Source organism: Nomascus leucogenys, chromosome 19 (genome assembly GCF_006542625.1).
Source record: "Nomascus leucogenys isolate Asia chromosome 19, Asia_NLE_v1, whole genome shotgun sequence".
NCBI lineage: Eukaryota > Metazoa > Chordata > Mammalia > Primates > Hylobatidae > Nomascus > Nomascus leucogenys.
In genome coordinates, this window is record NC_044399.1 from 73,126,067 (window position 1) to 73,140,692 (window position 14,626).

Below are 14,626 nucleotides of genomic sequence, written 5' to 3' on the forward strand. Positions count from 1 at the left end.
GCACTGTGGGAGGCCCTTTCTGGGCTGGCCAAGGCCAGAGCCGGTTCCCTCAGCTTGCGGGGAGGTGTGGAGGGAGAGGCGCGGGCGGGAACCGGGGCTGCGCGCAGTGCTTGCGGGCCAGCGCGAGTTCCAGGTGGGCTTGGGCTCGGCAGGCCCCGTACTCAGAGTGGCCGGCCAGCCTCGGGCAGTGAGGGGCTTAGCACCTGGGCCATCAGCTGCTGAATTTCTCAGCAGGCCTTAGCTGCCTTCTGGAGGGGCAGGGCTCGGGAGTTGCAGCCCACCATGCCTGAGCCTCCCCCGCCCCGTGGGCTCCTGTGCGGCCCAAGCCTCCCTGCTCCACAGCACCCAGTCCCATCCACCACCCAAGGGCTGAGGAGTGCGGGTGCACAGCACGGGACTGGCAGGCAGCTCCACCTGAGGCCACCATGCGGGATCCACTGGGTGAAGCCAGCTGGGCTCCTGAGTCTGGTGGGGACTTGGAGAACCTTTATGTCTAGCTAAGGGATTGTAAATACACCAATTGGCATTCTGTATCTAGCTCAAGGTTTGTAAACACACCAATCAGCACCCTGTGTCTAGCTCAGGGTTTGTGAATGCACCAATCAACACTCTGTAGCTAGTTACTCTGGTGGGGACTTGGAGAACCTTTGTGTCTACCCTCTGTATCTAGCTAATCTAGTGGGGGCTGTGAAGAACTTTTGTGTCTAGCTCAGGGATTGTAAACGCACCAATCAGCACCCTGTCAAAATGGACCAATCAGCTCTCTGTAAAATGGACCAATTGGCTCTCTGTAAAACGGACCAATCAGCAGGATGTGGGTGGGGCCAGATAAGAGAATAAAAGCAGGCTGCCTGAAGCCCACTGGTAACGTGGTCGGGTCCCCTTCTAGGTCGTTTTTGTGACAAATCTTGCTGCTGTTCACTCTTTAGGCCCACACTGTCTTTATGAGCTGTAACACTCAACGTGAAGGTCTACGGGTTCACTCCTGAAGCCAGCAAGACCTTAAACCCACCAGCAGAAACAACCAACTCCAGCTGTGCTGCCTTAAAAGCTGTAACACTCACTGTGAAGGTCTGCAGCTTCACTCCTGAGCTAGCAAGACCACCAACCCACCAGAAGGAAGAAACTCTGGACACGCCTCCTTTAAGAACTGTAACACTCCCTGTGAGGGTCCACGGCTTCATTCTTGAAGTCAGTGAGACCAAGAACCCCACCAGTTCCGGATACGGTGGACCTGTGTCTGCTCACTGCAACTTCCATCTCTTGGGTTCAAGCAGTTCTGCCTCAGCTTCTCAGGTAGCTGGGATTACAGGCGTCCACTACCCCGCTCGGCTAGTTTTTATACATTTTTTTTTTTTTTAGTAGAGATGGGGTTTCACCATGTTGGCCAGGCTGGTCTTGAACTCCTGACCTCCGATGAGCCGCCTGCTTGGGCCTCCCAAAGTGCTGGGATTACAGGCGTGAGCCACTGCGCCCAGCCTTTTTTTCTTTTTTTTTGAGATGGAGTCTCACTGTCACCATGGCTGGAGTGCAGTGGTGTGATCTCGGCTCACTGCAACCTCTGCCTCCTGGGTTCAAGCAATTCTCTGCCTCAGCCTCGCGAGAAGCTGGGATTACAAGCATCTGCAACGCGTGGCTACTTTTCATATTTTTAATAGAAATGGGGTTTCACCATGTTGGCCAAGCTGGCCTCGAACGCCTGACCTTGTGTTCCACGTGCCTCAGCCTCCCAAAGTGCTGGGATTACAGGCGTGAGCCACTGCGCCTGGCCAGGCAGACGTTGAGAAAGGGCATTTCAAAGAGAAAGACGAGGCACATCCTGTTGCGTAGTGTTGGTGGGGAAGCCTGGAACAGGCTGTGGAAGATTTTGTATAGCAGATGGAGTGAGATTGAGGGCCCCACAGAAGGACACGTGGAACCAATAGTGGTTTTTAAAGCAGAGGGGGTTGGGCACGGTGGCTCAGGCCTGTAATCCCAGTACTTTGGGAGGCCGAGTGGGACGGATCACCTGAGGTCAGGAGTTCAAGACCAGTCTGGCCAACATGGAGAAATTTAGCCTATAATCCCAGCTACTCGTGAGGCTGAGGCAGGAGAATTGCTCAAACCTGGGAGACGGAGGTTGCAGTGAGCTGAGATCATGCTGTTACACTCCAGCCTGAGTAACCATAGGGAAACTTTGTCTCAAAAACAAACAGGGGCCAGGCGTGGTGGCTCACGCCTGTAATCTCAAGCACTTTGGGAGGCTGAGGCGGGCGGATCACGAGGTCAGGAGATCGAGACTATCCTGGCTAACATGGTGAAACCCTGTCTCTACTAAAAAAAATACAAAAAATTAGCCGGGCGTGGTGGCAGGCGCCTGTAGTCCCAGCTACTTGGGACGCTGAGGCAGGAGAATGGCCTGAACCTGGGAGGCAGAGCTTGCAGTGAGCCGAGATCGCGCCACTGCACTCCAGCCTGGGTGACAGTGTGAAACTCCGTCTCGAGGAAAAAAAAAGAAAAAAAACAAAAAACCTCCAAAAACCCAAAAATGAGCCAAGTATAGTGGCTAGTGCCTAGAGTCCCAGGTACTAGGGAGGCTGAGGTGGGAGGATTGCTTGAGTTGGGAGGTCAAGGCTGCAGTGAGCTGTGATCATGCCACTGCACTCCAGCGTGGGGAAATATTTTTTCAGCACCTTTTATGTACCAGGCACTGTTCTAGGTGATGGGAATAGCATAGTGTAGGAGACAAGAGCCCTTTCATGGAGGTTGTATTTTAGACAAGAGATAGTTAATAAATAACAAAGCAAATTTCTGGTAATGACATGAATTATAAGCAGGCAAATGTGATGGAGGCTGATGGGGGTTGGAGTGGGAGCTACCTAGAAAGAAGTCCTCTCAGGATGGCAAGATGGTGTCAGTTACACAGAATCAGAGGACAGTTTCTCCAGCAGAATCAGCAACATGCGCAAAGGTTCGGATGTGGGAATGGGCTTTGCTGGAGAATAGAAAGAAGGCTAGTGTGGCTCAAAAATAGGAAGAGAGAAGGAAAGTGGTACTTGTGGTATGTGTTGAGGTCAGGGAGGTGGATATGTGTCAGATTGGGTGGATTCTTGTAGGCCTCAGTGAGGAGATGGGATTTCATTCTCATCACATTTGGAAGCCACAGAGAGGTTTAAGCAAGGAGTGACAAGAACTGGTTTACATTTGAAAAGACCACTTTGGTTGCTGTGCGAAGGGACTGCAAGTGTGCCAAAAGGGAAGCAGGGAGCAAAGAAGGCTTTGTAGGAGGCTATTGTAAGAGACTAGGTGAGAGTGAATGGTAATTTGGACCCGAGCAGCAGTGGAGATGGAGAAAAATTAACGCTATTGGGTTAATGTATTTTGGAGGCAGAATGCCAGGACTTGAAGGATTGGACAGGAGGCAATAAGAGGAAAAATGGGCCAGGCAGGGTGGCTCACACCTGTAATCCCAGGACTTTGGGAGCCTGATGCCGGCGGATCACTTAAGGTCAGGAGTTTGAGACCAGCCTGGCCAACATGGTGAAGCCCCGTCTCTACTAAAAATACAAAAATTAGCCGGGCATGGTGGCAGGTGCCTGTACTTCCAGCTACTTGGGAGGCTGAGGCAGGAGAATCACTTGAACTTGGGAGGCGGAGGTTGCAGTGAGCCGAGATCACGCCATTGCACTGTAGCCTGGGTGACAGAGACTCTTCCAAAAAAAAAAAAAAAATTGATGACTTGAATTTGAATCTAACAATCACAAAAGTACACAAACATAGCGGTATTAGCGTGTTCACTACAGTGTTTGCATTAGCAAAAAGCTGGAGCAGCCTTTAAGTATTAATTCAGCAATAGAATTATTAAATCATGGCGCACCCATTTCATTCATACCACACAGTTTAAAAAACAGCATAAAGAAGGCCATGCGTGAAAAAAAGTCACACGCAGACCCCAATCTTGTAAAATATTCATTTATGTGCTTGTGCATAGACTAATATTAGAAAAGTATACACACTGCTGGGGCAGGGCTTTGCGGGGAGGGGCAGTTTTTCTTCTTTTCTATACTGTTTGAATTGGCTTTTGCAAGGCGCACATCTTGTATCATTTCTGAAGTTGCAAATGTAGTTAAAAATGTCTGTGATTTCAAGTTACCTAGATAGTTATTGATTCCTTCTCTTTCCCTGCCGCCGCCAAGTTGCGCAGAGGTGGAGACTTGGGTACGTTCAAGATTCAGCTTCACCCGTAACCCACCGCCATGGCCGAGGAAGGCATTGCTGCTGGAGGTGTAATGGACGTTAATACTGCTTTACAAGAGGTGCTGAAGACCGCCCTCATCCACCATGGCCTAGCACGTGGAATTCGCGAAGCTGCCAAAGGCTTCGACAAACGCCAAGCCCATCTTTGTGTGCTTGCATCCAACTGTGATGAGCCTACTATGTATGTCAAGCTGATGGAGGCCCTTTGTGCTGAACACCAAATCAACCTAATTAAGGTTGATGACAACAAGAAACTAGGAGAATGGGTAGGGCTCTGTAAAATTGACAGAGAGGGGAAACCCCGTAAAGTGGTTGGTTGCAGTTATGTAATAGTTAAGGGCTATGGCGAAGAGTCTCAGGCCAAGGATGTCATCGAAGAGTACTTCAAATGCAAGAAACACACACACACACACACACACACACACACACACACACACACGAGTTATTGATTCCTGGGCCGGGCGCGGTGGCTCATGCCTGTAATCCCAGCACTTTGGGAGGCCGAGGCGGGCGGAACACCTGAGTTCAGGAGTTCAAGACCAACCTGGCCAACATGGTGAAACTCCATCTCTACAAAAATACAAAAAAATTAGCCAGGCGTGGTGGCGCGCGACTGTAATCCCAGCTACTCGGGAGGCTGAGGTAGGGAAATCGCTTGAACCCGGGAGGTGGAGGTTGCGGTGAGCCGAGATCGCGCCACTGCACTCCAGCCTGGGCCACAGAGCGAGACTCCGTCTCAAAAAAAAAAAAAAAAAAAAAAAGTTATTGATTCCTACAGCGAAGATGTCCCGAGACTCCGTCCGCTAAATGGAAATCGTTTGGACTTTGGCGCCTTTTGTCCGGACCACGTGTACCTTAAACATCACAGGACCGCCTCGGACACGCTCACAGGAAGCCTCACCCGCCATCACTCCGAGAACCGAGAACCCCGTTGCCTCGGCGCCCAGGCTGCTCTCCCCGCGCATGCTCCTTTTCAGCCTGAGCCCGAGAGTCCAGCCTGCCTTCACCCAGTGCGCAGGACCGCAGCCCCCTCCCCACGCCCCCTCCCCAGTAGGCGGCCGTCGCGGTGTGTTTGCGTCATCGCGCCACGCCATCACTGGAGCCCGGGGGAAGATGGCGGCAGCCGTTCTGAGTGGGCCGTCTGCGGGCTCCGCGGCTGGGGTTCCTGGCGGGACCGGGGGTCTCTCGGCAGTAAGCTCGGGCCCGCGGCTCCGCCTGCTGCTGCTGGAGAGTGTTTCTGGTTTGCTGCAACCTCGAACGGGGTCTGCCGTTGCTCCGGTGCATCCCCCAAACCGCTCCGCCCCACATTTGCCCGGGCTCATGTGCCTATTGCGGCTGCATGGGTCGGTGGGCGGGGCCCAGGTGAGTCCGTGGCCCGCGTGCCCGCGGCCCTGTGGGGAGGTTGGCGCGGCACCTGTGCGCCGAGATTACGGTGCAGTGCAAGTGCGATAGGGAGGTTGAGGGAAGGAGAGCTGCGGGCAGAAAGGGGATCCAGGTATCAGTCCGGACGGGATGCACGTATTTCTCCTTTATCGGCCATGAGTTTCAACAGGGGAAAAATGGGCCTTATTTTTCTGTTGTTAGGCTATTGGTCGGCACACAGGAATCGATTAGGTTTCAGGCCCGGTCACTCACTAGTTGTATAATCTAAAAGCTTCTTTTTCCTCTGCCAATATCTGTTTCGGGGATTGTTTCGACTGACTTAATGACGCATTCAACAATAAACATTTACCGAGCTCTTATTGAGGGTCAGATACTGTACTAGGCGCCCCGGTTACAGACGTGGTGGCGATACACAAAATGCTGTGAAACAAGATGAGAATTGAATAGCAGGGGTCTCTAACCTTATCTGAAGACTGGCAGAGATTTTCCAAAGAAACCGGCGTTTAAGCTGAGACCCTAAGGATGAATAGGGGTTGGGTAGGGAAAAAAGATGGGAGGGGCTGTCAGTCAGAGGAGAGCTCATGTGGGAAGGCCCTGTGGTAGGAAGGAACTGGAAAGAAGGGCATCGTTCCTGGGGCTCAGATGTGGAGGGGAAGAGAGTGGGTACATATGAGACTGGTGAGATGGGTAGGCAGTGGTCGGGTCATGCAGAGCTTTTTAGGCCGGGTTGGGAGCCTTTGGACTTCTATAAGAATGGAATCTAATAACCATTCAGTTCTGCAAGCTAGACACTCAAGTAATTCTAAACTCTTCTTCATACACCTCCATAAGCAATCTATCAAGTCCTGTTGATTTTATCCTTTGAGTAGTTTTCAGCTCTGTCCACTCTTTTCCATCTTTCTCATTGCCCCCATTCTAGCTTGAACCCCCACCATCTTGTCCAGGTGAAGGCACTGATTCTAAGAAGGCATATTTCTAGCCCGTAATAGCTGCTCCTTTAACAATCTCCTGTCCTCCCTTCTCTCCCACTAAACCTCCTGCAAATTCTACCCATCCTTCAAGACCCATATACACGAGATCTTCTGTGTCCACCCTTCATTCCTGGGACCTTCCCAGCTCTATGCTACCTTCCAGGAAGATGGTTGTCACAATCTGCTGGGTGTTTCAATAACTTTAGCCTCAGATTTATCACATATAACCCTATCTGTTTGTCTTTAACATTACTCTGCATAATTGAGGGTGACAAAACTATATCTCTGCTATCTCAGCCCAGTATCAGAGGCTGGAGCTGATTATGTATTTTCTCTTCTGTCTAAATTCCCCTCTTCTAATGTATGTGGTTTTCATCAGTCAGTTATATTACAGTGGGCTTTTTTTCTGTTTTCTTTATCTCACAATAGTCCCAGAATTATTATTATTATTTTTGAGACAAGGTCTTACTCTGTCACCCAGGTTGGAGTGCAGTGGCATGATCTTGGCTCACTGCAACCCCCATTTCCCAGCCTCAAGGGATCCTCCCACCTCAGCCTCCAGAGTAACTGGGACCACAGGCATGTGCCACCATGCCCGGCTAATTTGTATTTTTGGTAGAGGCGAGGTTTTGCCATGTTGCCCAGGCTGATCTCAAACTCCTGAGCTCAGGCGATTCACTTGCCTTGGCTTCCCAAAGTGCTGGGATTACAGGCACGGGCCACCATGCCTAGCCCCCCAGAAATTTTTTTTATAAGTATTTGTGAAATATTACCTATTCTGCCTATAAATGTGTGATTTCTTTCATCTCTTTCAGGACTTCCTCTCCTCCCTCAAAGTCAACTACATGAACTTAACGTCTTGCTTATTTTTCTTAAATGTCTGAAGTCTAGTAGAATTTTGAGTAAAGAAGCTAAAAGTGATGTGGGAAACTAGGGCCGCCCTTTAATATTTCCTGTGCTACATATTTAGATACATCCTGCCTTGAATTTTTTTTCTACTTGTGTCCTTTGATTTGGATCCTCAATACATGGGATTATGTGGAGGGTTTCCTTTCCTTCCCCAAAGGTTTCATTTAACAAACATTTATTGAGTATCTGTTATAACAATAGATTGTTATAACAATCTCAAACATTTATTGTTTGAGTATAACAATACTCAAACATTTATTGAGTATCTGTTATAACAAATCAAACATTTATTGAGTATCTGTTATATTTAGGTACTGTTCCTCGTCTCTAGGTAGATAAATAAGACATGGTCCTTTCCCTCAGAGAATTTCTAGTCTAGTTAAGATGAGAAACGAAAGTCAGCAATAGACCTGGAGCTTGCGAGCAAGGGGGATCCACTGTTTGATCATCCACCTACCAACATGGCTTTTCCGCAGGTACTGCAAGCTCAGTAGTTCCAAAATGGAATGATCCTAGCACAGTGCTCCATGTCTAGCTTGGAGTATATTATAGCAACAATCTTCTAATGAGTCTCCTTGCCTTCAGTCTTGCTCTGTTTAATCCGTTCCCCACACAGTAGCTGGAGTGAGCTTTCTAAAGTAAAATTCTGGTCCTGTTTGCAGCTTTTAAAAATCCTTCAGCCTCTGGGTATTCTTTCCTCAGAGCCTTTGTACTTACTGTTCTCCTCTTGGAATCCCTCCCTGTGCAGCGCCCCCACCCCCCCAACTCTCATCCTCCTTCCCAGTCTTCTCAATTCTTTGCTTATTTGTCACTGCCTTTGGGATATATTTGTTGGCCACCTATGATTGACTGCTCTTTATCCTACTGTCTATTTATTTCACGTATACTTACAACCTCTCTCCCCTACACTCAACAAGTCTTTGATTTGTTTTTGTATGTAATTAATAAAACTTATGTAAAATTTCAGACATAAATAATATTTTCACCACCCCACCCTATGCTGCCCCATCACTCAAATTTAACAGTGAACGTTTGCCAATGTTATTTCATTCCTCCCATAGCTTGGCTTTTTTTTTTTTTTAAGTGGAACTTTGCTTTTTCTTTCTTTTTTCTTTTCTTTTTTTGAGATAGGGTCTTACTCTAACTTCGGCTGGAGTGCAGTGGCCAGATTATGGCTCACTGCGGCCTTGGCCTCAACTTCCCAGGCTCAAGTAATCCTTCCACCTCAGCCTCCCGAGGAGCTGGGACTACAGGTGTGCCACCACCCCTGGCTAATTAAAAAAATTTTTTTGTAGACATGGGGGCTCTCTATGTTGTCCAGGCTGGTCTTGAACTCTTGGACTCAAGTGATCCTCCCACCTTGGCCCCCCAAAATCCTGGGATTATAGAGGTGAACCACCGTGCTCAGCTTGGTGGACCATTTTAAAGCAAATCCCAAATGTCATTTATCTTGTATATTCTTTTGAAGGGCAGAGACAGTGTCTTGTTCTGTCTTCTGCGTACACCTCAGCCTCCTGAGTAACTGAGATTACAGGAGCCTGCCACCATACCCAGCTAATTTTGTATTTTTAGTAGAGACGGAGTTTGACCATGTTGGTCAGGCTGGTCTCGAACTTCTGACCTCAAGTGATCCTCCCCCTTCGACCTCCCAAAGTGCTGAGAATACAGGTGTGAGCCACCACATCCGGCCACTTTTTGTCATATTTTAGAGTGTACTCCTACTTAAATAAAAAAGTCTTCCTGCCTCAGCCTCCCAAAATGTTGGGATTACAGGGATGAGCCACTGCATCTGGCCTCTCTTTTTGTTGGATCATTTTCATCAGCATACAGCTCAAAACTTCACCCTCGGCCAGGTGTGGTGGCTCACGCCTGTAATCCCAGCACTTTGGGAGGCCAAGGTGGGTGGATCACAAGGTCAGGAGTTCAAGACCAGCCTGGCCAAGATGGTGAAACTCTGTCTGTATTAAAAATACAAAAATTAGCCGGGTGCGGTGGCAGGCATCTGTAATCCTGTAATCCCAGCTACTCAGGAGGCTGAGGCAGGAGAATTGCTTGAGCCTGGGAGGCAGACGTTGCAGTGAGCCCAGATTGCGCCTGTGAACTCTGGCCTGGGCAACAGAGGGAGACTTTGTCTCAAAAAACAAACAAATCACCCTCTAGCTACTGCCCTATTTGCCATTTGTGCACTTCCTTTTATGGCAAAAGCTCCTTAAAGGTGTTGTCTGTACTTTTTGTCTCTCATTCTTCTTTTAGCATTACTTTGAAATAACTGAAAATTTACAGAAAAGTTGGAACAATATTTGAGAGAATTTCAAAATATACCCTTCTCCTAGAGTCTCCTTTTTTTTTTTTTAAATTTTTTTTTTTTGAGATGAAGTCTCATGTTGTCCCCCAAGCTGGAGTGCAGTGGCGCGATTTTGGCTCACTGCAAGCTCTGTCTCCTGGGTTCACGTCATTCTCCTGCCTCAGCCTCCCAAAGTAGCTGGGACTACAGGCGTCCGCCGCTACGCCCGGCTATTTTTTTGTATTTTTAGTGGAGACGGGGTTTCACCGTGTTAGCCAGGACGGTCTCGATCTCCTGACCTTGTGATCCGCCCACTTTGGCCTCCCAAAGTGCTGGGATTATAGGCGTGAGCCACTGCGCCCGGCCTTTTTTTTTTTTTTTTTTTTTTTTGAGAAGGAGTCTCAGCTTACTGCAACTTCTGCCTGCTGGATTCAAATGATTCTCCTGCCTCATCCTCCCAAGTAGCTGTGATTACAGGCCAGCGCCATACACCTGGCTAATTTTTATATTTTTAGTAGAGACGGGATTTCGCCTTTTGGCCAGGCTGGTCTTGAACTCTTGACCTCAAGTGATCCACCTGCCTTGGCCTCTCAAAGTGCTGGGATTACAGACCTGAGCCACTGCACCTGGCCGGATTCTCCAGTTTTTAAATGCATATTTATGTTATTCTGATAATGACAGATCTCCTAAACTATCATTCTGAGAATAACATAAATGCACATTTGAAAATTGGAGAATTCTGGGTGAAGAGGATACAGGAATTCTTTCAGATATTTTTTCTGGGTCCATTTAGGAGTAAGTTGCAGATATGATGTCCTTTTACTTTAACATATTTTAGTGTGTTTTTCCTTAAAAACAAGGACATTCTCTTACATAACCATACTCTATCATCATGATCAAAGAATTAATATTGGTACAGTAAATTATTTAACCTACAGATCTTTTTTAAGTTTTGCCATCAGTTCTCCTAAAGGCATCCATTATAACAACAACAATAACAAAATTTCTAGTCCAGGATTTAATGCAGGATCACACGTTGCATTTAGTTGTTTTTTGTTGTTGTTGTTTTGCTTTTTTTTTTTTTGAGACAGAGTCTCACTCTGTCACCTAGGCTGGAATGCAGTGGCGTGATCTTGGCTCACTGGAACCTCCGCCCACTGGGTTTAAGCGATTCTCCTGCCTCAGCCTCCCAAGTAGCTGGGATTACAAGCGCCTGCTACCACGCCTGGCTAATTTTTTTTCTTTTTTAAATAGAGATGGGGTTTTGCCATGCTGGCCAGGCTGGCCTCGAACTCCTGACCTCAGATGATCCACCCGCCTTGTCCTCCCGAAGTGCTGGCGTGAGCCACCATGCCCAGCTTGCTTTTAGTTTTTTTTCTTTTGAGACAGAGTCTCGCTCTGTCGCCCAGGCTGGAGTGCAGTGGTGCAATCTCGGCTCACTGCAAGCTCCGCCTCCCGGGTTCACGCCATTCTCCTGCCTCAGCCTTTGGAGTAGCTGGGATTACAGGCGCCCGCCACCACGCCCGGCTAATTTTTTGTATTTTTAGTAGAGATGGGGTTTCACTGTGTTAGCCAGGATGGTCTTGATCTCCTGACCTCGTAATCCTCCCGTCTCTGCCTCCCAAAGTGCTGGAATTACAGGCGTGAGCCAGCGCGCCCAGCCTGCTTTTAGTTATAATGTCTCTTTAGTCTTCTTTAATCTGAAATAGTTCTTCAGCCTTTGTCTTATGATCTTGATATTTTTAAAGAGTACAGGATAGTTATTTTGTAGGATGCCCCTCAGATTAGAATGTAATCATGAGGAAACAGCAGACAAATTAAACTGGAGATTTGTGCTTTTTCAGCAAGAATACTGCAGAAGTTGTCCAGGTGCAGTGGCTCATGCCTGTTATCTCAGCATGAGATTCAGAGGCTTAGTGGGAGGCCGAAGTGGGAGGATCACTGAGCGCAGGAGTTCAAGACTAGCTTGGGCAACATGGCAAGACCCCATCTCTACAAAAAAAAAAAAAAACCCTGCAGAAACGATGTGTCATTCTTGGTGCATCATATCAGGAGCACGTATTCTAGGTTAAGCAGGTCTCCGCCAGGTTTCTTCACTGTTATAAAGGTATGATTTTTTTTTTCATTTGTAATTAAGTGTCTTGGGGGGAGATAATGTGAATGTCTTAGGTCTTGTCAACCTTTCACCCACTCATTTTAACATCTATTAAAGGTTCTTCCCTGAATGAATTATTACCATGATGATTGTTCCATTGAACTCATTACATTCAGGCTTTACACTAAATGCTGCTGAAACAACCCTTTGCTGGGTGAAATGGTAACTCTTGAAGATCACTGGTGTCCATCAAGACATTAAGTTCAAAGGTCAATTTGGGTCATCATATTTGACTTATCGGTACCATTTGATGCAGTTAATTATACCTTCCTATTTAAAAAACTGTCTTCACTTGACTTCTGGGATATCTCACCTTTTTGTTTTTGTTTGTTTGTTTCATTGAGACAGGGTCTCGCTGTGTTGCCCAGGCTGGAGTGCGGTGGCACGATCATAGCTCACTGCAGCCTTGGTCTTCCAGGCTGAGGCAGTCCTCCCTCCTCAGCCTTCTGGGTAGCTGGGGCCACAGGTGTGTGCCCCCACACCCAGCTAATTTGTTTGATTTTTAGTAGAAACAAGGTCTCCCTATGTTGCTCAGGCTGGTCTTGAACTCTTGAACTCAAGCAGTCTTCCCACTTTAGCCTCCTAAAGTGCTGGGATTATAGGTGTGAGTCACCCTCCCAGCCCCTCTCCTCTCCTCTCGATTCTCCTGTTACCACACTGATTACTCCTTTCCAGTAAAGACTTGATCCCTCCTCACCTCTGTGACCTCTGAAGGTTTGAGTGCCTACAACCCAGGCCTTGCACTGTTTCTCTTCTCTCTTTACTCTTATTCCCTTGGTGAACTGATCCAGTCTCAAGGGCAACAACTCCTGAGTTTACATCTCCAGGCAGAAGTTCTCTTCACACTTGTCTACCCGGTGCCTATTTGGCATCTCCATTTTCATGTTAAATACACATCACAGATTGAACAGATCTGAAACTGAATTCCTGATTGTCACCCCAAAACCTGCTCCTCCTGCATTAGTTCCCTTCTCGGTGAATGGCAGCTTCATCTTTCAGGTTGTTCAGCAAAAAACATTGGCGTTATCTTGGACCCTTCTTTTTATTTTCCACCCATTTCCAGTTTGATGGCACATCCCGTTGGCTCTACCTTCACAGTACTTCCTGATTTTGACTGCTTTGTATCTCCACAGTTACCACATTCTTCAAGCTGCATCATTATTTGTCTGGAATATTACAGTAACCTTCTACCTCATCTGTTTGCTTCTGCCTTTTCAACAAGACAACACAAATGCTGTTGATTTAAAAAAAACAAAAACAAAAACCAGAAGTCAGATATTGTCACTCCTTTGCGCAATTTCTCTCTCCCCCTCGTGGCTTTTATCTTATTCAGGGTGAAAGTCGGTAATCACCTATATGGCTTTGCACATTCTGGCCCCACTCCCTTAACCTTCATCACTGGTTACTCCTCTCCACCTTGCTCACTTTTCTCCATCAACAATTTGCCTCCTTGTTGTTCTTCGGAAATACGAAGTATGCTCTCATCTCACAGTCTTCGCTCTTTTTACTTTTCTTTTTTGAGACCGGATCTTGCTTTGCTGTTCAGGCTGGAGTGTAGTGGTGGCGATCATGGCTCACTGCAGTCTTGACTTCCCGGGGTCAAGCAACCCTCCCACCTTAGCCTCCCAAGTAGCTGTGACCACAGGTGCCCTCCACCATGTCCGGCTAGTTTTTAAAAATTCTTTGTGGAGATGGGGTCTCCCTCGGTTGCACAGGCTGATCTTGACCTCCTGGGCTCAAGCGGTCCTCCTGCCTTGGCCTCCCAGTGTTGGGATTACAGTCATGAGCCCCTTGCCCAGCCTTTGTGTTTTTTTTTTCTTTTCCTGGAACACTTTTTTTATGGTTATCAGTATGCCTTTTTATAAAAACAGCTTCATTGGGCGGCTTAGGGTGGTTCACTCCTGTAATCCCAGCACTTTCGGAGGCCAAGGCGGGCGGATCACCTGAGGTCAGGAGTTGGAGACCAGCCTGACCAATATGGCGAAACCACACCACCACGTCTGGCTAATTTTTGTATTTTTAGTAGATTTTTAGATTTTTAGTTTCACCACGTTGGCCAGGCTGTTCTCAAACTCCTAACCTCAAGTGATCCACTCACCTTGGCCTCCCCAAGTGCCGGGATTACAGGCGTGAATCATTGCCCCCGGCCAGATTTTTTTTTTTTTTCTTTTAAGAGAGAGGGTCTCACTCTTTTGCCCAGGCTGGAGTGTAGTAGTGTGTTCATAGCTCGCTGCAGCCTTGAACAACTGGATTCAAGCGATCCTTCTGCCTCAGCCTCCCGAGTAGCTGGGACTGCAGGTGCATGCCATTGTACCTGGCTAATTTTTAAAAATTTTTTGTAGAGATGGGGTCTCTCTGTGTTGCCCAGGCTGGTCTGGAACTCCTGGCCTCAAGTGATTCGCCTGCCTTGGTTTCCCAGAATTTTGGGATTACAGGCCACCATGCCTGACCAAAACAGCTTTATTGAGATATAATTCACAAACCTTACAATTTTAGCCATTTTATTTATTTATTTATTTATTTTTCCCGATGGAGTCTTACCCTGTTGCCCAGGCTGGAGTGCAGTGGTGTGATCTCGGCTCACTGCAACCTCTGCCTCCCAGGTTCAAGCGATTCTCCTGCCTCAGCCTCCCTAGTAGTTGGGATTACGGGCACCCGCCACCATGTCTGGCTAATTTTTGTATTTTT

The 14,626-nt window shown here is 47.7% G+C and overlaps 1 protein-coding gene and 1 pseudogene across 2 annotated transcripts in view; both read left to right on the forward strand.

The window, feature by feature from the left end:
* The first annotated feature begins 4,128 nt into the window (after nt 1–4,128).
* LOC100589135 lies at nt 4,129–4,685 on the forward strand (annotated as a pseudogene). Its single transcript, XR_001114432.2, has one exon. The product of XR_001114432.2 is annotated as a 40S ribosomal protein S12 pseudogene (transcript).
* Nucleotides 4,686–5,143: 458 nt separating this feature from the next.
* PELP1 (proline, glutamate and leucine rich protein 1) overlaps nt 5,144–14,626 on the forward strand; it is a 33,672-nt gene continuing 24,189 nt past the window's right edge. Inside the window, exon 1 of the mRNA XM_030799763.1 lies at nt 5,144–5,598. Coding sequence (XP_030655623.1) covers nt 5,200–5,598 — 399 coding nt within the window. The 5' untranslated portion in view covers nt 5,144–5,199. The remainder of the gene's footprint in view (nt 5,599–14,626) is intronic.